The following is a 25,484-nucleotide window of genomic DNA, read 5'->3' as shown; positions in this document are numbered from 1 at the left end:
CAAATAACATACCACTTAGTATGCAAGGCTATACAATGCCCTGAAATGACAAATTTAAAACTCATTCAAACATGTGTACTAGGATGGGGAGAGGTCCTTATGTGCAAAAAATGAGACATCAATTCTTCACACAATATAAGATGTGGTATTAGTGCCAATGAGACAACTATCCACAAAAGACCAAAAATGACACAAACATTAACAACTATAGGTAACCGTACGATAAGACAATGTAAAACAATTCAAAGGAGAAAACTAACGGCCTTATTTATTTTAAAAAAATGAACGAAAAACAAATATGTAACACATAGACAAACGACAACCACTGAATTACAGGCTCCTGAATGTTTATTGTTTAAAACTAGTATTAAAACAATACAGTAACTGTAAGTTCTGAAAATTCAAATGGTTTGGGTTTTTTTACCTTTAGGTTTCGCGAAATAAAAATTCACATTTCAAATTTTAATAACTTTTTGTATGCATCATTTTCTGAAATTGAAGTAATTTTTTTCGCATTTGTGCCCAAAGTTCAACATTGCAATAATAAATGCATTCAAACGTTTATGTATTTACAGTACTATATAACTTTCTGAAAACTTCTATAATTTACCCTATTCCATTACAATGCCTGTTTAATCTTCGAAAATGACTGCTTTGACATTTGCCTGTGCTAGACTTTCCTATAGTGAATCAGAAATGGATACTCAGCACAATCTATAGGATAATATTTTATACATGTTGACTTAACTTCCTGAAGTGTCACGAAAATTTAGATGCAACATGAAAAAACAAATGAAATAAGAAAACTCAATGAAGATAATTAATATTTCTTACTAAAAGTCAATTTTCACTTTCAGACCATAGTAAATCTTTGCACTTCCAAGTTAATTTGTATCTAGATCAATAGCAAGAAACATTTTGTGTCAACTGTAGTCAAATTTAGATGTCGGTCTTCCCAGTTATAGCTCATTACCAACAGACAGTTCCAACATTATTTACATCTTAAGCAATTTAAGTTCATGGTGAGCCAAAAGCTTCCTCAATTCTGTATTTTCCAGAGTTTTATGTCTTTTTCTCCTTTTCCTTTGAAACAAGATGGCAACAAATTGTAACTAAAGACCCAACTACTAGGGGTTGTTTAATGATCAAGACTTCACGTGAGGGTCTAACATGTGCATTTTCAACAATGACCACGCTCTCAGACAAGTTAGTTGATATTGTGTAGCTGATTATTCAAAACATTTTCAGTTTCTCCCAATCTTCTAAATAGATCTGCCCACAAAAGCAAAATACAAAAAATAATAAAAATACTCATCCAATAACTTTAATTTGACTTACAATTTTAGCTTTTTGTTGACCTATTTTTATATTAAGTCTGGCTGATCACTTTTACTGTTAACAGTTTCACTTTATATTCACAAAACAGGTTAAACATAAATCATCATTGAAGGGCAATAACTCTTATAAAGAATCAACTGACTTATTCTCTCACTGCTTGTCTTGTTTGTTTTGTTGACAACAAAGACAGAAACAGATGACAAGAGAAGAGATTGGCTTATTAACTTATGGTTTAGGTGAGCTACACCTTTTAATGATTTCAAATTTAATTGCTACTTATGATATAAAGTGTCTCTTTCAAAAAGTTTGAAAACTTGTGTCAATACTTATTTCATATTTACAAATATATGCTGAATTGAAAGGCAAAAAAAAAAAAAACTAATAGTTACGATAATGTGGTAACAAGTATAACATATCAAATGTCAACTGAGAGTTTGAGAAATTATTGTGAGGGAATAAGTTATCTTACTTCCTATCTATTTTGTTGTAATTGTCAAAGATTTTTTTCAAACTTTCCCAACATTCAAGTTATTAGCACTCTGTGTAAACATTGAATGTGACTGTGAACTTAAGTGACCTTCAGCAGTTTTCAAATACTAAACACAATACTTTTTTATCACAATAAAAACGGAATAATTTCTTCAAACTACAATATGCTTTACACTTAGCTGCCTAATGTTGCAGAAAAATAATCTTCAGAAAAGATATTAAATGATTATATTCTTTACATTATATGTTTTCTTATCTGAATAATATCAATGACCAACAAGTCAAAAAGCCTTCAAATCATTAAAAAAATATAATATTGGTACACATGTTAGTGGAAGTACAGGTCCAACAGATTTATGGACTTAAAATTTATGTACGCCTTAAAATATTTAGCATCATTGTAAAAACTTATCATCTATGTGCTATTTAACAAATTCTTTTGTTAAACATGAACGTCCAATTTAATTTTAAATTAGGAAAATTTGTAACATGTTTAATTTTTTATACACCTGAGTGTCACAATCAAAGTTCATAAATTGAACAATTTGACACTGAATGTATTCTATGGTGATAACATGTTAGGTCTCACACATTTCACGGGCTCCATATAAATCACTATACTCACAAATGTAAATTAAGTTAGCTTCAAAATTGATCAAGAAACTGAATTTGACAACGATGTGCTCTAAAATCATCTTTTTTTTTTACATTATTAGAAGCTGCCTGCCATTTTAACATGCAACATGCATGCAACTTATCATGACTAGTAACAGTGAGACTCAGGATCTGCATCAGTGGATTAGTTCACCTGGAAAAACACTCAATTGTAACCATTCCAAATAATCCATTATCTCCTCACCAATATACCTACCAATCAATTGTTTAATTAACCTTGGTTATTATAGATTTATTAATATCCAGTTACTGATATGATCACAGACATAATTTATCTTGCTCCTCTTCCTACAAAACAACACTGCTCTGGTACCATAATGATAATGGAAGATAAGCTACAGCACATGCTCAAATTATTTATCAATTTTCCATTCCTCATAAATGTTATAAACAGGAAATGGAATAATTCTTGAGAAAATTATCTGGTTTATTATATTAAAGATGATTTTGTGTGTATTCCTGCTGTTAACCGATTACTACTAAATTAAATGGTTCAGAGAAGGTTACTTCTTCAATAAAAATTACTCAGTGCAAACACCTTCTGCTGAACCAAAGGACCAATAACCTAGTTCTTGTTCCACCTGCAGAAAAAAAGTTGTGACAATTTCTATTTTGTGTCACCATCCTCAACAATATTTAAAAAAATCATAATGTAATTTTTTACAACTTAAAACACAGCTTTTTAATCAGAAAAGATTTTCGGAATTATTGAAAAGCAGCCTTGTTTATATCAAAAGGGTGAAAATGTCCTTTTTCTACATTTCTATCAATCTCAAGAAAATACTGAACCAGGTGCTATGCAGGGCGCAGCTCAATACAACCGCAGAGGTCGAACCCTGAATAGTTGGGGCAAGTATGGACAAGTTACATTCAAGCTTGATACAGCTCTGAATTTCAATTGTGATCAAATTTTTGACATACTATGGACTTCTGACATAAAGCAAATGTCAATATCTTACAAATCTATTGCACAATACAGTGCAATTAAAGATTTATCCTTCAAACTTTCCAAAATTTGAATTTGAAATTTGGGAAAAAAATGAAAACTACTACCACCCCCTTTTTTTGCAATTAGTCAAAAAACCTGACATTTTTTTTACATACTTTACAAGACGTGTAAGAGACGTGTAAGAGAGGTAAATCTGAACATACCCTACATTGTGTGTTAAATGTTCTTGAATTTCCTCCCTTACACTGCTTTTAAATTATCTAAATGGGTTGTCCATTGACCAGAAAAACCAGATTTTTACCCTTTTTTTCCCCTAATTCCAAAACATTTTGAGTCATAACCCCCCCCAACCCCCCCCCCCCCCCCCAAGTCAATACTTGTTATCCCTTCATTGTTTGGAAATTTGTGGTATCATTTCAGAGAGATTCATACTCTTAAATACAAGCAATTGCTTTAAAACTACAAAAATGCTTATTTTTGGGCTCCTTTTTGGCCCCTAATTCCTTAACTATTGGGACAATAACCCCCAAAATCAATACAAACTGGAAACTTGTGTGATTCATACACTAAAACACAAGTTATTTGTTTGAAAACTACAAAAAATGCTTATTTTGGGCCCCTTTTTGGCCCCTAATTCCAAAACCATTGGGACCATAACCCCCAAAATTAATCCCAACCTTCCTTTAGTTGTATTGAATCTACATCTTCAGGTAAAAATTTATAAAGATCCATTCACTAAAACTAAAATGATGGTCCGGAATCTAAATGTGTCTTCGGACAACGACATGATAGCATATATTTTTTTTACTCTTTATCCTTCAGGGCTTTCTGATATGGATTATGTTATGCATGTAAAGATGATGTATGCATGTGACTTTGACCTTGCAGACCCTTAGTTATTATACATTCACTGATGGGGGACAATCAAGTATCCTTTCTATCACTCTAGGTTATTAAAACACTCTGAACCTGACACAACTGCAATGTGCAATGGTAGTACCAAGTAATTCTCATTAACATTTTTCTATGTATTACCTCATAAACAATCTAAAAAGTTCAAAGGTTGAAATTAATAAACAATGATTATTACTAAAACTGAATGGCAAATGACTATTAATATTTCATATAACACTGAACTTTATTACCATTCATTTGGAAACTGGATCTATCAGTTTTGTCCTTAGTTAACCTTTTAATCTGATCATGGTCCTGAGATGACCACTAGCCAACAGCCAAATGAATGACAGATTTATAAGATTCCATGTCAAATTATTTCTCTCTCTGCAGATTATAATAGTCTCAATTACTAATTAAAATGGGGCTCATGATGGATCAACTATATTGTGTGTAAGAAATAAAATAAGTTTAACATATGAACAGGAATAGTTTTATTGTTATAAAGTTATTTTAGTTTTGTTTTATTGTTGTTGGCATTCTATCTCCCTAACTTTAAAACAAAATCTCCATTCAGTTTACTCATTGAAATACATCACAATCGTTATAACACAATTGTGCTGCAATGTCTGTATCAAAACTATCAGCTTTCATAAAAGCTTTCATTAATACTTTTCCTGAGGGTCACAAAAAAAAGTAAAAAAGTTATTGGAATATTATATTTAAATATAGATTAAAGAAAAATGTGTCTGAGTATATGAATTCCCCATGCTGCAGAACTGTAGCTCTACGGTTCCACAACTAGAATGCATGCAATTTTCAAAGATTAAAAGGGGAATAACTCCAGAACAGTAAATGACTTACCGCCTTAATTTGAACTCTTATCTGCATGTTGTTGTGGTAAAAGCAATGTATAAAATAAAAAAAAAATCAAGAATGGAAAGTGACTTTCAGTCCAAATTCAAACTGCAAGTTTTGGTTTATAGCATTGTGTATGAGTTTCAATTAATTATGGTTGGGAAAAACTTTTTGTCAGAGTGCCAAAATAACAAGAGGCTCTCAAGAGCCTGAATCGCTCACCTTAATTCTTTTGGTTAAATCTCTAATCAATGATTATTTTGGCTTTTCAATTTATTTAAATGTTCTTTGGATCGTCCTATTTTCTTCAAAAGCAAAAAAAAATCATTTTCTCCTATGTTCTATTTTAGCAATAGGAGCTATGTTTCTTTACATACAAGGAAATAAAATTTATACTAGATACTCTGAAACTCATTTAGCCTAAGTTTAGCTGAAATTGATACAGCAGTTTCAAAGGAGAAGATTTTTTAAAGTAAGTCAACATGATGAACAAATTGTGAAAAAAGTCTTTAAAGGGCAATAACTCCTTAAAGGGTCAATTGACAATTTTTTACCTTCCAATGGAATGTTATGAGGAATTCACAGCTGTCTTGGTATAATCAAGTCGTTATGAAGTCAAAAAGGGCATTGACAAAAACAAGGTGTTAAAATAAGGGTGGGTTATGGTAACTCATAAAAGCATATCATTCAAAATTTTTAGAACATATGTATTAAAAGTGCATTTACTCTATCTTTGAGATAAATGTTCAAAAAGTAACAAAAAAGTTTGGTTTTAATGGAGACTCAGTGAGAATCAAGAATAATCCTCTTGTTGCTTATCTTTTTTTCATTTTGATCAATGACTCTTTTCACAAAAATCTTACAAGTGAAACAACGTAAGCCATGAGCCTTGCAGTATGACTTCAAATCAAATTTTATCACATTTTATGAGGCAGATCGAGGCATACTAATAATTCCTATTGCTTTCTATGCTAAATTCATCAATTTCAATCATTCACAGCTCTTTTGTCTCAAGTTTAAATAAATTTACCCTCACTGATGTCAATTCAAAACCTTAGCATGTATTATGCACACAAAAAAACAACATACCTTTAATTGCATATAAAAAGTACTGGTTTCTGGTGGATGGGATGGTGCTTTAAAATACAGAAAATCAAGTAGAAGGAAAATTCTGGGGTACATTAATACCTTAATTCTGTTTTGGGACCAAAAGGAGGAAAGAAAAAAACAATCGATTGTGTGTCTACTGTCTTAAGTGCAAATGTATGAGTTTCCATTTATATCTACAAACTATAATATAATACTTGAGATATACACTTTAAACCTCAAATTCAAATTAACTCAAGTGTCATGTTGACCTATTTGTAACATTGGACACAAGTCCCACAACTTTATAACCAGACAAGCAACGCATGCAGAATCAAATGATCCACTGTTTTCTAAGTTTCTAAGATACAGTGCATTTCTAACTGATTTCAAGGGATCATGTTAAGTAAGAGAGAATTGCCAACTAAATGATTTTCTACTCTCAAAATGCCAAAGTAAGTTTAGATTATTCTAGATGTTTTAAAACCTAAAAAATCTAACTGTAATCTTGAAAGCAAATTCATTCTCAAACTTAAAATCTCTAAGATAAAAATTTCAAAACTCAACATGAAAGTAACTCAAGTGTTTTTTTTATCCAGCGATCGACTATTCTACTATACAAATACAGGTGTACAAAAAGTGATTTACATATAACACATAAATATAGTCTCCTGAAATCCTACTTTTGTTCTTGACTTGTTAATTTGAAATTATCATTTTACTTCTCAGTAAAATTTGGTGTCATCTTCCCAGTCAGTGTATTTAAAGAAAGTCTGCAAATTTAAAAAATTCAACATTTAAGCAGCATTATTATATTGCAGGATTAAAAACAATATACATATAAACACATGTAAGAAATGTCAGATTTGAATTAGGGGAGGGGCAGGGGTCCCCACCCTTTATAGATATAGGAAGCTGTGTTCGTTTCTTATATGATCAATGCATGAACCTTTAAAAAAATGTCATTCCTAACGATGACTTGAAAGAGGCCCCTTTTAAAATCCCTGATTTGCACCTGAACACTATGAAACAGGACAAACACTGGATGAGCCTCACTCTTACTTTCAAATGAGGTCAAGGTCATGTCTTTCCATTATGTCTCTTTTTCCTTGCACCCTTTTATTCATTGTTAAAAGTTCAGACCAGCAATCACTCTTAGTGAAGCTTTCATTGTCGGAGAAACTTCAAGTCTCAACCATTTGCAATATTCGAGAAACTGACTATGAAAACTTGATACAATTCAAATATTTAAAATCACAATACTCTGTGAATAAAGCATAGCAAAGAGATTAAGTGTAGTGTACAAGTCCTTATCTTCACTCAAAAAATATTTAAGTTTACAATCAATTACAGCATAATTTTGTTTCAATTGTGCTGAAATATTTCATTATAACCCTCAGATAATCAGTAGATAAGTTTATAAATACATTTCCCATGACAAAAATATCTGTTTAGATCATCTTCCATTCATAAATCTGACAGCTGCTGCTTCTGTGCTGATATATTTTATCAATGTTCATTTACCCTCAGTAGTACACCTATATCATTCCATCAAAGAATAACAGAACCTGTAGATATTATAGTAACAGATCTTTTGATTATTTTGATTGCATATTCTCATATCTAATTTATATACAACTGCAATAAATAGGAGGTATCATTGTAGTCTTTGTGAGTTTTTGCTGTTTGCCTGCTGACAAAGTTTCTTCAGTTGACAATTAATGTTCCGTGCCACAAAACAAAGGCTAGCATTGATATAGCAGTTTGGCATCTAACAAATCACTCAGATAAAAGCTGAGAATATATCAAAATCATGTTTGAACATTTTAACAATATTGTTGTTTATTGTTTAGTACTATATTATATAATGCAATTTATTTTGTCCATCACAATAGTAAGCATTTAGTTTAAAGACCAATATTGTGCCAACACATGCTTTAAACTACATCATTTATTTACTTGTCATCATGCTGTGGTCATACATTGTATAATGCTTTACTATCTATAGTCCAATTTAATGGGAACTCCTTTTTAATTAAGTATGCAACTTTAGCATAATTACATAATTACATCAATGCTATATTTCAACAGTCATCAAAGCATGAACTCGATCAGCTCTATATTTACACCAAGACCTTGATAATAAATTAGGAGTATTAGGAAGTCATTGACAGGTATCTTTAGCAATACAGTCATCAGACAAAAAACAACAGTTTAAGCAAGTTTTAGTAATTAAACCCTTTTCACATTTACAAAACAAGTTAATTATCTATAGCCTATTTACTACACAGATAGGGACAGTGATATAAGTAGGCCTTGTTACAATTTGTTTAAAACAGGTTAATTAAAGATCAACTCCCTAAGGTACCTACTGATCCGTAATGTATACAATTTCAAGCTTTATAAAGACAGAAATATTATCTTTGATCTTAAATTACATTTCAATTCTATTTCTTTAATGAAATAATTTATGCCAAGTCAGAGACAGAAACTACACTTAAACTATCCTGGCTAGTCTTCCTTGTAGTAGTACAGAAAGGCCTTTCTTTTGGGTGCATGTTCAGGTGGCTTTTTGACTGATTTATGTAATTTTGAACCCATCATAGATACCAGGACTAAATTTTGTATATACGCCAGACTCGTGTTTCGTCTACAAAAGACTCATCAGTGACACTCGAATCCCAAAAAGTTAAAAAGGCCAAATAAAGTACGAAGTTGAAGACTGTGATTTTTAAAATTTCGACATCCTAGACTAAAATAAAATTCAATAAATATTTTTTAAAACCACATACCCACATGATGATTGTGGTCTAGTTTGCTAAAATATGACTCCTTAGGTTCAAAGGAGACTATGTTTGTGTCAGGTGAGCTAACAAGACAATGTTTGTGTCAGGTGAGCTAAAAAGACAATGTTTGTGTCAGGTGAGCTAAAAAGACAATGTTTGTGTCAGGTGAGCTAAAAAGACTTGACTCCTTAGGTTCAAAGGAGACAATGCTTGTGTCAGGTGAGCTAAAAAGACTTGATAAAACAGCCTTGCATATGGTTAATAGCAAGGAATTGTAAGTACAATTCCTTGTTAATTCCTTGTTAATAGTTATACGATACAAATTTCATTATTATAGTCTAGAACAGTGCCACTATTACCTATAAATCTGTGATACAACTTTTCACTCAGTTTGCGTTAGGAAATACAGCTGTAATTCATTAGAGGTACCTCACCAGTATATGACAATTATACATAAGCAAAGCCTTTTACATTCAATCAAGTGGTGAAAAAAAGTGAATAAAACCATTATGTAATACGTTATCAAGTACACTAACAATTCCTCATGCTTTGTGGTCTTTCATATTTGTAAGTAGTTGTAAGACCATTCTTGTTAAATATGTTTAAGAAGGTGTTCAAAACCCTTACTAGGCAATTATCAAAGTATCTGTACCAGGCTACTTAATTTGATGTGAGATATTTGTGGAAACCCCGTCACGTTCTATGATTTCCTCTCCCAATAAAACTCACTGCCATGAAATTGTTCAATTGCAAAGAAAGTGGCTTTGAACTCCATTAAATAGACATTAGCTTTCATTACTTTCATTACCCATAAAGGGTTTTGATCCAAAATGTTTCATATTTTAAAGATTCAAATTTTCAGCATTTTCTATAAACAAATACATGTACTGTTGGTATGATATGTTCTTTCACTAACAAATAGTTGTTATCTCTTACAGTGGACCTGGACCCTTTAGTGGTATCAGCATAACAATGTTTTGGGGTTAGAACATTGGTATTTTATGGTATTAAACTACCACAGGGTTGTTATTCCTTCCAGTGGAACTGGGCACACAGCGTTACCAGCATAACAATGTTGTGAGGTTAGAAATTGTTATAGCATGGTATGTAACTACTACAGCATTGGTGCTGGTGGACATTGGCACTCAGTAGAGCAGCATTAAAATGTTGTGGGGTTAGAAATTGTTATAGCATGGTATGTAACTACCACAGCATTGGTGCTGGCGGACATTGGCACTCAGCAGAGCAGCATAACAATGTTGTGGGGTTAAAAATTGTTATAGCATGAATGTAACTACCATATCATTGGTGCTGGTGGACATTGGCACTCAGCAGAGCAGCATTAAAATGTTGTGGGGTTAGAAATTGTTATAGCATGGTATGTAACTACCACAGCATTGGTGCTGGTGGACATTGGCACTCAGCAGAGCAATATAACAATGTTGTGGGGTTAGAAATTGTTATAGCATGAATGTAACTATCATATCATTGGTGCTGGTGGACATTGGCACTCAGTAGAGCAGCATTAAATTGTTGTGGGGTTAGAAATTGTTATAGCATGGTATGTAACTACCACAGCATTTGTGCTGGTGGACATTGGCACTCAGCAGAGCAACATTAAAATGTTGTGGGTTAGAAATTGTTATAGCATGTATGTAACTACCACAGCATTGGTGCTGGTGGACATTGGCACTCAGCAGAGCAGCATTAAAATGTTGTGGGGTTAGAAATTGTTATAGCATGGTATGTAACTACCACAGCATTGGTGCTGGCGGACATTGGCACTCAGCAGAGCAGCATAACAATGTTGTGGGTTAGAAATTGTTATAGCATGTATGTAACTACCACAGCATTGGTGCTGATGGACATTGGCACTCAGCAGAGCAGCATTAAAATGTTGTGGGTTAGAAATTGTTATAGCATGTATGTAACTACCACAGCATTGGTGCTGGTGGACATTGGCACTCAGCAGAGCAGCATTAAAATGTTGTGGGTTAGAAATTGTTATAGCATGGTATGTAACTACCACAGCATTGGTGCTGGCGGACATTGGCACTCAGCAGAGCAGCATAACAATGTTGTGGGGTTAAAAATTGTTATAGCATGAATGTAACTACCATATCATTGGTGCTGGTGGACATTGGCACTCAGCAGAGCAGCATTAAAATGTTGTGGGGTTAGAAATTGTTATAGCATGGTATGTAACTACCACAGCATTGGTGCTGGTGGACATTGGCACTCAGCAGAGCAATATAACAATGTTGTGGGGTTAGAAATTGTTATAGCATGAATGTAACTATCATATCATTGGTGCTGGTGGACATTGGCACTCAGTAGAGCAGCATTAAATTGTTGTGGGGTTAGAAATTGTTATAGCATGGTATGTAACTACCACAGCATTTGTGCTGGTGGACATTGGCACTCAGCAGAGCAACATTAAAATGTTGTGGGTTAGAAATTGTTATAGCATGTATGTAACTACCACAGCATTGGTGCTGGTGGACATTGGCACTCAGCAGAGCAGCATTAAAATGTTGTGGGGTTAGAAATTGTTATAGCATGGTATGTAACTACCACAGCATTGGTGCTGGCGGACATTGGCACTCAGCAGAGCAGCATAACAATGTTGTGGGTTAGAAATTGTTATAGCATGTATGTAACTACCACAGCATTGGTGCTGATGGACATTGGCACTCAGCAGAGCAGCATTAAAATGTTGTGGGTTAGAAATTGTTATAGCATGTATGTAACTACCACAGCATTGGTGCTGGTGGACATTGGCACTCAGCAGAGCAGCATTAAAATGTTGTGGGTTAGAAATTGTTATAGCATGGTATGTAACTACCACAGCATTGGTGCTGGTGGACATTGGCACTCAGCAGAGCAGCATAACAATGTTGTGGGGTTAGAGATTGGTATCTTATGGTGCTTAACTACCACAGGGTTGATGTCCCTGACAGTGGCTGGTGGCACTCAGCAGAGCAGCATAACAATGTTGTGGGGTTAGAAATTGGTATTTTATGGTGCTTAACTACCACAGGGTTGATGTCTCTGACAGTGGCTGGTGGCACTCAGCAGAGCAGCATAACAATGTTGTGGGGTTAGAAATTGGTATTTTATGGTGCTTAACTACCACAGGGTTGATGTCTCTGACAATGGCTGGTGACACTCAGTGGAGCAACATAGCAATGTTGTCAGGTTAGAAATTGGTATCTTTTGGTATTTTACTACCACAGGATTGATGTCCCTGTCAGTGGCTGGTGGCACACAGAAGAGCAGCATAACAATGGTGTAGAGTTAGAAATTGGTATCTTTTAACTACCACATGGTTGGTGTCCCTGACAGTGGCTGGTGGCACTCACAGAGCAGTATAACAATGTTGTAGGATAAGAAATTGGTATCTTATGATATTTAACTACCACAGGGTTGGTGTCCCTGTCAGTGGCCCTTGGCACTCAGCAAAACAACATATGCAAATCAAATAGTACTTTAATAAAAAAATTTACAATATATACCATTCAAAAATGATACTGATAAAATTTAGAATGGAAATGGGGAATGTATCAAAGACACAACCAAAGAGATGTTGTCTACTTAAAGTAGTAATCAGAAGAATGTAGGTATCCAAAAGATTCATAGAAGTTTTTATTCCAATGTCAATTTCCAAATATGATTTAATATCTATTCCTAAATGATTTTTCACCTGTGGTGGTAAGTCATTTGTTTTTATCTGCATTTTATTTTAATGTTAAAAAAAATCCACTCAATAAACTATTTCATAGGTAATATGGGAAGACATGCATCAATAAATCTAGGTACAATACCTGTCATAATTAAAATTCTATAAATGAAAATAAGATCTATTGTGTTTTTCTTTTTAATGGTAGCATTTCATTTGACACGGAGATTTAATTACTGAATCCAAACTTGGATACTTGAATCCTGATGACACGATGTAAATATCTGGGGGTATACATACACATACAATAATTAAACTCAATTCATACTCCATTTAAGCCATAAAATACCCAATTCTAACAATAACAATCTCAATGAACTTACCTGAGCTGTCAAAGGTGTGGTTATGGTCTTTTGTGCAAGGTACCTATTATTATTCGAAGCAAGTAGAATTTGGGGTAAAGATGAAACAGCTGTCGACATTTTTTAAAATAATTTTAACAAATAAAAAGTTTACATATCCCCAGTATTTATCAAAATGTAAATTCCAACAGGTATATCTTTATGTGAGAGATAGGGGTGTCCTGATAAAACAATATCGATTCTACATAGGTCGACAGACAGAGATGACTTACTTAGATAAAAAAATGTTTTAATAAAAACTAAATGATTTCCGGTCATTAAAGCAGTAAGTTCATAAGCTAATTATGTCTTCCTTACTGGTGCACACAAGAAGCTACTTTGATGAGGTGCAGGTTGTGCATTTATTGTGCAGGCTGATCATTTATCAGTTGTAACTTTAATGTTGTGTTAGGTTGGGACATCCTGACATGTGTGTTTAATTGGATTTTTGCTTGTGCATGCTCATAAAAAGAAACACAGAAGAAACTAATACAGAGTTACTGTAATAACTTCAAAATTCCACATAATCCAATCACAGATTACATGACTGTGCACTGTATCATAAGATTGTTTAAGCTAACTAGGCTTAGCACTTTCAAACATTTAAAATTTAATGTGTTTTAAAACCTTCGGTCTTAAAATGGCATTCAAAGTTAATTTTGAACATTCACACAACCAATTGAAAAATCTTAGATGATAGTCTTAATGAAGTATTTGCAAAGTTCAAATGAATTGAATGTAAGCAATCAAAGGCAACCCTACGGCAGGTCTACAAAACAAAACAGAGAAAACAAGAATGAGCAACAGGAACCTTATCAAAAACCAGGTTCTCTGGAAAGGTTAGCAGATCTTGCTCCACATGTGGCACCAGTCATGTTGCTCATATAAGTAAAAATTTATTTTTTTAACCTTTGTTGACATATATAGCAAACACTGAAACAGCACATCTGTCTTGCGCCCTTAATTTTGCTCAAGACAAGACAATTACATTAGATGATTCTGCCAATCTGATTGGTTAACAGTTTTTATGAATTGAATTTTATAATCCAATATTGGACACATTAATATTTACCAATAATACTTTGGTAACTTCTATGTAATGTATACATAAAACATGCTTAATAGTGACAATGTTTTTTTCTCTGCACAATTTTCAGTTTGTGTAGAGGCACTTCATACAAACAAATGTGTAAAGTTTTTTAAAACACTTTACTATGTAAAATACTGTTGACAGAGAGTAATATCTTGTCCGAGTGTAATTTTAATAGAATTTAACAGAGGCTGATGTTCAAATGGCAACTCTATTCCTCACCATTTCAGATATATTGTCAAAAATTCTTTTAAATAAAAATACTGGGGTAATTAAAAACTTTTTAAGGTGTAAACTATGTAACAGTTTCACATTCAATGGATCATGACTGATTGGGAGGTTCATAATAATCTCAATGGAGAAGACATAATAAAATGCTAATATATAAGCATACTAAATATCATTGACACCCATCCTTATCTCACTGGTACTCTCAAAGTCCTGTATATATCAAATATGGATAGGGTAACAACGAGAAAGAAAGAAAGAAAAGGACTGTGTACTTTGTCAAATTGTGGAACAAAAGGACTAAACCAAGACCCAGCACTGAGTCAAGATATCAAGTTCTGTATATTGAATGAGGTGTCTGAACACCATTATTCTCTGAAGCCATTAAATATTTTTTTTTATCTCTCAATATGGATATCTGTTCCTATGGGCAATTAATTTTTTTTTCCAAAATTGTATGTCCATATTCATATTCATGAGCTACAATAATGATTCTTTAAATGATAGTCTCAAATATCCCAATTTTATAGGTAATAAAACAGAAAAAAATCTGTTATAATAATTATTTTGTTTACCACAAAACTGTCATGATCCTTATTGTGATATTTTATGAATAAGAGGAAACTGAAAATGCAATAATTAAACTCCTCCTGTTAAACCAAATGTCAGCTGCATGTGCATTTTTAAATGGCCTTCATTAGACATTGGATTAGGAATAGATTAATCCTTTCATGTACTTTTTGTTAATCAACTGATTGACATCAAAAGGGAGTACATTTGTAGTAATAAAACTAGATTAACCTTTTGAAAGTTCATATGCCTTTCACAAATTAGAAATCTTTCTGTTTTATCACAATTGTTTTTTTCTTTGGGTAATACATGTGGATCTTTGAAAGTCTCTGATAAGTTTAAATAACTTTTCTACACATTGAGTACCAGTTTGTTAAAGCTTGAGATATTGTTGAGACTCTTGTCTACTGTTGAAGATGTATGTTGACTAATAGATGCTTCTGGTAGTTTGTAGTGGTGTTAAGTTGATGTTACACTGGCATGTGTAGATACTCTCTACATTTCTTTTTTTTTAATCTCTAAAGTAATACCAGTTCATTTAATCTACTTGTAAAACTGAACATGCAAAATGCAACTCTATTTTCAAATGGTGCTAGTTAAATGAAACTACTTGATTTTCAAAAGTTTTTGGATGAACGATAATCTCAGTAACTTAATCAAGAAATGATTATCAGACTAGAAGAAGAAATCGTTCAAGTATTTTCCTTTCACTGACCTATAAATATTCAAATTTCAAATTCAAAAAAACACAGACATTAAGTCTATATATCAAATTCAGTGATATTGAATTTCTACCCATAAATTTTATGTTTCTAAATTTGAATGCATTAAGTTTAAAATCCAAGCAGCCATGTTTATAATATACATAAAATAAATTATAAGTAAATGGTGAAGAAATCTATTTTTTCATAATTACTGATGACAGGGAAAAAATGAATTACTTAGAACACCCACGGGATCATATTTCAGATATTTTTCACTCCTGTTTTTATAATATGAAAACAACAGGGATTCAATACTGGGATTTATGTTACACAAATAACTTAAAGTTTCAATGGCTTGATGGATCCAAACCAGTTTTCACCTGTGGTTTTCTAAATAACTTTCGATATCACCTGAACGCCATAAAATATAGAACTTAATTTTCTGGCTCATAAAACATTTGTAAATGGAAAGAAGCATCTACATAAATATATATACACCTAAACTAGATAAAAGAGATAGCTATTCATTACCTTTAACAGCCATTTACATTTTTATGACACTTTTATCAAATTTTTTTAAATGCCAATAACCTTGCAACAGAAAATGATTAAACATTATGTGATGTTTCAAAAGGAATGAATAACAACACACAAATGAAGTCTTTGAATAGGAACTCAATCAAATAAATTTACTCTATCTTATACTTTTTTCAAACTGTCCATAAGTACCCCAACTTGCATATAATGTTATTAAGGGACATAACTCAAGAACGGTAAAAGTGACACTACCCAAATTTGTACTTGGTCTGAGTTTAGTGTTAATAAGCATTGGTATAAAGTTTCAGTAACAGATCCAGGGAGAGGGTTGGACAAACAATGCATTTGAATGAGGACATACAATTGAGACCTGCCACCCTCCCCCTTTTTTTTTAAATGGTTGGATCGATGGCCCCTGAAATTGTACTTACTAACGAAGTAATTTTTAATAAGTTTAATATTTCCAAGGGGCATAACTCTTTAAAAAAAATTCAATGGTACACCTTATTAAAAACTGTCCAAGATATAGCTGACATTAACCTATTGCACAAGTTTTATAAAAATCTGGCAATAATCGTACCTATGAGAGTGCTAACAAGACGGACAGAGAGACTGACAGATGGAGATACAGACACACAGTATTTCCATGTTCCCAACAAGGCGTTATGCACTGGACAAAAATTCGGCATTTTGACATTTGTAAAGGGCATAACTATAGCACAGAAAAAGTGAGGCCACCAAAATTCAAACTTGGTCTGTGTTTTGTGGTAATAAGCATTGCATATAACCTTGATAAGGCCGTAGTTTTTTTATTTCTAGTTTTACGAACCCTCCTACCCTAATTTTTGCCTAATAGGAAAAAAAATAAAATTAAAAATGTTGATTTTTAATTTTTTTTCTCCTACGACCCAGTGTTTTTCATGCAAAAAAAAATTTAGTTCATAACTGCATGAAAGAATCTAAATTTATGCTCTTGGTGATTTAGTAAGTTGTTGCACATTGATTTTCAATTCAAACCTTGTCAAGAACAAAAAAATAGTTGTTACACTAGTAGAAAATCTCCTGGTGAAATAAAAAAAAATAATTGATATTGACGGTTGGTATTAAAAAAAAATCAGCAGCAGCAGTTTTTTTTTTGTTTTTTTTTTTTCATCCTCCTACCCATTGGTTTTGTCAAAAAATTTCGTAAAACTAAAAATATAATAACTATGGCCTAACATTTGTTTGAGGATAAAAAAATTAGCATTTTTCCATTAGTAAAGGGGCACAACTCACTCTAGAACAGTAAAAAGTGACGCCACCAAAATTATTGGAAGCAAAAAAAGACTGAAAAAACTTAAAAGTAGGCACGCATAACTTAGTGAGGAGCACTAACTGGAGATCTAAAGATTTAGATAGGCGTCTTTTATCTAGATTTATATTTGCAAGTTCAACTATATAATTCATGGCTTTAATCTTCTTATTTTTGCTCATCAATTTTTGTTTGTTTGTATTTATGTGACTTGAGTGTTTTGCTGGGTAATTATCATTGGCAAACCAAGTCTTCCTAAATGTCCATTTTTATAGATTTCTGACAAAACAGTGACCTAGATTTACAGACCAGATTTCTTTTGGTCATAATAAGTATTCCTCCCTGTGTTCCTGAACCACATATGTATGTTATTATGATAATACATGTAGTTAATACATACAGCTCATACCAGTAGGGGCCAAAAAAAGTCCCCCCCCCCCCACCTGAGTTTGGTTGCTTTTCACATTTTTGATTTTGAACTCTAACTCTAAAACGGCCATTAAAGTTATTAAAGTTGCAATATTTGCATAAACACACATCTGAGTTTATGGACCATATCAAATTGTATGATTGAAGTCTTTGCTGTCTAAAAAGTTCAGCTGAGGCAGTTCTGAACCAGATGCTCCGCAGGGCGTAGCTTTATATGACCGCAGAGGTTGAACCCTGAACGGTTGGGGCAAGTATGGACACAACATTCAAGCTGGATTCAGCTCTAAATTTGGATTGTGATTTAATAGTTGACACAGCATAGGTTTCTGACACAGAATGAATGTGTTCTAATGAACTTAAATTTTTTGTTTTCTCTTAGAGCAATTCACTATGCTGTTGAATATTAATCCTCTCAAAAAAATGTTTGAAGAAATTTTATTTTTATTTCAGTCCAACATCCATGCACAAGAAAGTGAAAATTTCATATCTTCTCTCAATTATAAAATGGTTAAGTAGGACTATAAATCTGTCATTTCATTCTGATAAGGCGACTGATATTATTACAACAAACAGATGTTTAAAACACAAATTTGTTAAACTTTAAAAGCTTTAGGAAAATGCACAGGCCCATGTGGGGTTGACCCTCCCCCTTTTTTCTTAATTTTTGGTGTTTAATTAATTTTTTTTGGAAATATTCTTGATGTTGTTAATCCTGACATTTTAGATTAATTTGAAAACCCAATTATTTTTAAATATGTTTTTTTTTAATAATTTAATCTTGCAATTTATTGGAAAAAAAAAATTTGTAAAAAAATCTAAATCACATATACAAGGAAAAAAAACCTACCGATTTCTTGATTGGTATTTTGTATTTATTTTAATCTCTTCTTGCAATTGTCACCTATATATTGAGAAAGAAGCCATGTGGCATCTGTTAACTAACATAATATAATTGATGTGACAGTTTAATTTGAAAATATTGTGTGCAGGAGATAAGTTCACTTTTTATTCAACATCATTTTGATGCAAATTCTTGGGCTTATATTGAAGACTGTATTTATGAAATTTCAAATGAGAAAAATTGAACCCAATTTTTTAATCACATCCCCCTTTCCCTTATTCCAAAACTAATCTCAATTAAAATATTCTAATGGAGTTTGCAACAATAACTACTCATTTAAATACATCATCAAATATTAAGATGTAAAAAAACTGCTTGTTATCACTGAATGGTAAAGATTATTTAAATTTATCAGTTGGTAGTAAAAAGTGAATATACATTGTATATTGTATATAACAAAGATTTAAGTTGATTCTGGACAAAGAAAGATAACTCCAATTAAAAAAAAATCTTGCAATAAGATATTTCTTGCTTACTATTCTGGACAAAGAAAGATAACTCTAATTAAAAAAAAAATTGCTATTTCACAATATTATGAAATTATATATTTCTTGCCATTGCACAATACTGTGCAATTGAAAAGACTTGCTATTGCACAATACTTAATATAATAATTTTAGATCCTGATTTGGACCAACTTGAAAACTGGGCCCATAATCAAAAATCTAAGTACATGGTTAGATTCAGCATATCAAAGAGGCCCAAGAATTTAATTTTTGTTAAAATCAAACTTAGTTTTATTTTGGACCCTTTGGACCTTAATGTAGGCCAATTTGAAAACGGGACCAAAAATGAAGAATCTACATACACAGTTAGATTTGGCATATCAAAGAACCCCATTTATTCAATTTTTGATGAAATCAAATAAAGTTTAATTTTGGACTCAGATTTGGACCAACTTGAAAACTGGGCCAATAATCAAGAATCTAAGTACATTTTTAGATTCAACGTATCAAAGAACCCAACCGATTCATTTTTTGTCAAAATCAAACTAAGTTTAATTTTGGACCCTTTGGACCTTAATGTAGACCAATTTGAAAACGGGACCAAAAGTTAAAAATCTACATACACAGTTAGATTCCGCATATCAAAGAACCCCAATTATTCAATTTTGATGAAATCAAACAAAGTTTAATTTTTGACCCTTTGGGCCCCTAATTCCTAAACTGTTGGGACCTAAACTCCCAAAATCAATACCAACCTTCCTTTTGTGGTCATAAACATTGTGTTTAAATTTCATTATTTTCTATTTACTTAAACTAAAGTTATTGTGCGAAAACCAAGAATAATGCTTATTTGGGCCCTTTTTTGGCCCCTAATTCCTACACTATTGAAACCAAAACTACCAAAATCAATCCCAACCTTTCTTTTGTGGTCATAAACCTTGTGTCAAAATTTCATAGATTTCCATTAACTTAAACTAAAGTTATAGTGCGAAAACCAAGAAAATGCTTATTTGGGCCCTTTTTGGCCCCTAATTCCTAAAATGTTGGGAGCAAAACTCCCAAAATCAATACCAACCTTCCTTTTATGGTCATAAACCTTGTGTTAAAATTTCATAGATTTCTATTCACTTTTACTCAAGTTAGAGTGCGAAAACTAAAAGTATTCGGACGACGACGACGACGACGCCAACGTGATAGCAATATACTACGCCAACGTGATAGCAATATCCGACGAAATTTTTTTCAAAATTTGCGGTCGTATAAAAAGTTTGAAGGGTCATCCAGGCCATCAAAGAATGGTGGACGCCATCACAACTGCAGGCAGACAAAGGGGTTAAAAATGGAGAATGCTCTATATGGGACATTTAAATATTTGAAAACTGACCAAGTTCCAATCAGAAATAAATACTCAAACAATGCCATTATAGCAGGTGAACAACTTTAATATATGTAGAATTTTCCTGTGAAGTTTGTGGGATCTGGGTCGAGTTGACTTCACAAAACTTTCAGAAATTGTTGAAAAATTACCAAGTTCCTAAGATGAAAAAATCAGAAAAAAATCCTAAAATAATTCCATAAAAACCTGTGCTCAACTTCAACAAATTTGCCAACTTCTTCCCATCTTGCTGCCCAAAGAAACCATCCTTTTAGCCTGTTTTGTACTTTATTCAACCTGACCAACAATGCAAAATCATCAAAAATAAGTAGGGAGTTTCTGCTTACTGACAAATTGGGTTATATGTAAATCTTGTCTTGCTGATCATTTTTGCTTTTCAAATTTTTATCTGTCTATTATAGTTTACACCATAAAACCCCTTTGAATCAGATAAGCTAAAAAGGGAAATTAGTACATCATATCTGTTATTTTTTAATCCAGTCATCAACATTTACCACATACCGTATGACCCTTGTCTGTAAAAAATTTCAAAAAAGAACCTCATAAACCCTAATATATATTTTTTTTTATGCAGACTGTTTTATCACCCTTGTAAAAATTCAAAATCATTTTAAGTAAAGATTGTTAACCTTTTAACAGCTTCTGAAAATGATGGGACCATTATACTAACATATTACATTGCAGTAAACTAGTCCCTGGGAAAAGTGTTTTGGAAGTTTACATATCTGTCAACATTTTAAAATGGCCATGAGGGTTTAATGTGCAAGATGGTTCTCCTAGTACTACAAAACCTTTAAAGTGAACTTCAAATTTATTTTAATGTTGTTAATTTGCTTCTTCATACATTTAACCAGATGCTCCGCAGGGCGTAGCTTTATACGACCGCAGAGGTTGAACCCTGAACGGTTGGGGCAAGTATGGACACAACATTCAAGCTGGATTCAGCTCTAAATTTGATTGTGATTAAATAGTTGACACAGCATAGGTTTCTGACACAGAATGAATGTGTTCTAATGAAATTAAAATTTTTGTTTTCTCTTAGAGCAATTCACTATGCTGTTGAATATTATTCCTCTTAAAAAAAATGTTTGAAGAAATTTTCTTTTTATTTATGAAATTTCAAATGAGAAAATTGAACCCAATTTTTTTAATCACATCCCCCTTTCCCTTATTCCAAAACTAATCTCAATTAAAATTTCTAATGGAGTTTGCAACAATTACTACTCATTTAAATACATCATAAAATATTAAGATGTAAAAAAACTGCTTGTTATCACTGAATGGTAAAGATTATTTTAATTTATCAGTTGGTAGTAAAAAGTGAATATACATTGTATATTGTATATATATAACAAAGATTTAAGTTGATTCTGGACAAAGAAAGATAACTCCAAATAAAAAAAATTCTTACAATTAGATATTTCCTGCTTACTATTCTGGACAAAGAAAGATAACTCTAATTAAAAACAAAATTGCTATTTCACAATATTTTGCAATAAGATATTTCTTGCCATTGCGCAGTACTGTGCAGTTGAAAAGACTTGCTATTGCACAAAACTTAATATAATAATTTTAGATCCTGATTTGGACCAACTTGAAAACTGGGCCCAGAATCAAAAATCTAAGTACATGTTTGGATTCAGCATATCAAAGAACCCTAAGATTTCAATTTTTGTTAAAATCAAACTAAGTTTAATTTTGGACCCTTTGGACTTTAATGTGACCAATTTAAAAACAAGACCAAAAATGAGGAATCTACATACACAGTTAGATTTGGCATATCAAAGAACCCCATTTATTCAATTTTTGATGAAATCAAACAAAGTTTAATTTTGGACCCCGATTCGGACCAACTTGAAAACTGGGCCGATAATCAAGAATCTAAGTACATTTTTAGATTCAGCATATCAAAGAACCCAACCAATTAATTTTTTGTCAAAATCAAACGAAGTTTAATTTTGGACCCTTTGGACCTTAATGTAGACCAATTTGAAAACGGGACCAAAAGTTAAAAATCTACATACACAGTTAGATTCCGCATATCAAAGAACCCCAATTATTCAATTTTGATGGAATCAAACAAAGTTTAATTTTTGACCCTTTGGGCCCCTTATTCCTAAACTGTTGGGACCAAAACTCCCAAAATCATTACCAACCTTCCTTTTATGGTCATAAACCTTGTGTTTAAATTTCATAGATTTCTATTTCCTTATACTAAAGTTATGGTGCGAAAACCAAGAAAAATGCTTATTTGGGTCCCTTATTGGCCCCTAATTCCTAAACTGTTGGGACCTAAACTCCCAAAATCAATACCAACCTTCCTTTTGTGGTCATAAACATTGTGTTTAAATTTCATTATTTTCTATTTACTTAAACTAAAGTTATTGTGCGAAAACCAAGAATAATGCTTATTTGGGCCCTTTTTTGGCCCCTAATTCCTACACTATTGAAACCAAAACTCCCAAAATCAATCCCAACCCTTCTTTTGTGGTCATAAACCTTGTGTCAAAATTTCATAGATTTCTATTAACTTAAGCTAAAGTTATAGTGCGAAAACCAAGAAAATGCTTATTTGGGCCCTTTTTGGACCCTAATTCCTAAAATGTTGGGAGCAAAACTCCCAAAATCAATACCAACCTTCCTTTTGTGGTCATAAACCTTGTGATAAAATTTTATAGATTTATATTCACTTTTACTAAAGTTAGAGTGCGAAAACTAAAAGTATTCGGACGACGACGACGACGACGACGACGACGACGTGATAGCAATATACGACGAAAATTTTTTCAAAATTTGCGGTCGTATAAAAACCTTTTGATTGATGGTTTTGGCTAATATTTTATTGTTTTGTTTTAAACTGTGAACAAAATTGGTCTTTCAAAATTTCCATTTGGGAACTTTCATTGGGGAAATCCCCTGTAAATAGTGACAGTTAGCAGATATGAGTTTCATAAAACTAACTAAGACAAAAAACAACCTGATGCAGTCGTTCAGAACCTCTCTTCGATGAGAAATTTTGTTCTGGAATACAATTCATATTTTTTTATAACATATTCAAGTTAATTTAAATGATATTTATATGATCTGTGCAGAAGACTGTTTTATTGTAAGAAGGGAATTAACTCTAAATCAAAATCAAATACACATCAAAAAGCTAGACATTCATTGATGCTTAAAATAAAACAGAAATCAAATTATTCTCAATATCAAGACTTATATTTTGTTAAAATAAATCATCTACCGTATTCTTCTAAGTGAACATGACAACTACCCAAGTGGACGTTTATTAAAAGTATTGATTTCAATAATTGCAGTTTATATCTAGGATAATTCATTGGGGTTTCAAAATTTGAACCAACTCTTAAACAAGTAAGCCTCATTTTCAGAACAGAAGAAAAATACCTGCTTGGCACTTTCAACTTTTAGAAGCAGTGCACATGTTATCATAATTCACTGACAAATATTAATTTTATTGATGAATCTTATTATGGCATTTAGGGAAGAGTACAAAGACTAGCTCCTTCTACATCTCAACAATGGTAAAATCTAAAGGTTGGGTAGGCAGTGGGACACATATCTGTACAATACTGTTATTCTCCAAATTTAAAATAACCTTTTAGTTTTTATATTATTGGATACTTTTTACACATTTTAAAGTGCAGTTCAAACTCTTTAATTTCATCAATACCTACATGTACTCCAAGTCAAACAGACCATTCACTGACAAACCTTTCAATTTGTGACAAACAAACTTGACAAAAAACCCATAATATAGAGTTTTTAAAAATTATGCATCCATTAAATTGTTTTTCTCAAATATTAGTTTCTCAAATCTGATTTCTTATATTTGTTAATATTTGGTCATTTATTTATTTGCTAATCACAAATATTATCAGTCTTTTTAGTTTTTAAGGAACTTTCAAAAATCAGCCTTGAAAACCAATCAATCAACAGTAGCAAGCAATTTAAAGTATCAAAATAAACTAAACTATAATAACTAGATAGAAAGATCATCTATCATTCAAACTGTAACATTCAATTAACAACTGTAATGACACAATGTGAATTAAAATAATTACTTTCAGTTGTTATCATCAAGGCATGTCATCTCTACAACAATGGCTATCGAATCTCTATTGTAACTAAATCAATATCTTATCAGGGAAACAATTTTAGTCAGCAACCTTTGTATGCCTCTGCAATGGTACCTTTATATTATATTTTTTTTGCACCAAATTATGTTTCAAAATTTTGATAAAATTCTCTCTCTCAATATACAGCTAGAAAATTGCCAGATGAAAACACATATCAGCCCTCATGTGTGTCTTTTATGACTAGCTTTGTTCTGTTCAATTATAAATATTCTAAGATTCTCAATTTTCCAAAGACCTTTCAAAATGAATGTTCTACTACAATCAAACAATTGATCAGTGATGTTTTACAAACTCTTTCAAGACATGGTTGATGTAAACAATTGATATAAAAATGAAAATTATAAAAATACTGGACTACAAGGAAATTTCAAAAATGAAAGTCCCAAATCAAATGGCGGCAAAATCAAAAGTTAAAATGCATCAAACTAATTGACAGCAACTGTCATATTCCTGACTTGCTACAGGCAATTTCATTAAAATTCTGCAAGAAATGAAAGCTCATTGGCAATTTTTATATTAAGAAATTTTACAATACACATTTACATATAATACATATTTGCAAGGGTCATAACTTCTTTAGAAA

At 32.1% G+C, this 25,484-nt stretch overlaps 1 protein-coding gene across 6 annotated transcripts in view; it reads right to left on the bottom strand.

The window, feature by feature from the left end:
- The window catches only part of LOC134706887 (RNA-binding motif, single-stranded-interacting protein 1-like), a 144,501-nt gene that overhangs the window by 90,769 nt on the left and 28,248 nt on the right, over nt 1-25,484 (bottom strand). For 2 of the 6 annotated variants that reach the window (XM_063566235.1, XM_063566241.1), the window contains exon 1: nt 13,138-13,251. The exons of the other annotated variants lie outside the window; for them this stretch is intronic. In XM_063566235.1, the coding sequence (XP_063422305.1) occupies nt 13,138-13,236 (99 nt within the window). In that variant the 5' untranslated portion in view covers nt 13,237-13,251. Of the gene's footprint in view, nt 1-13,137; nt 13,252-25,484 lie in introns of those variants that run through there. 6 annotated transcript variants of the gene reach the window in all.

Source organism: Mytilus trossulus, chromosome 2 (assembly GCF_036588685.1).
Source record: "Mytilus trossulus isolate FHL-02 chromosome 2, PNRI_Mtr1.1.1.hap1, whole genome shotgun sequence".
Classification (NCBI taxonomy): domain Eukaryota; kingdom Metazoa; phylum Mollusca; class Bivalvia; order Mytilida; family Mytilidae; genus Mytilus; species Mytilus trossulus.
This window is presented reverse-complemented; position numbering and strand designations above follow the sequence as displayed.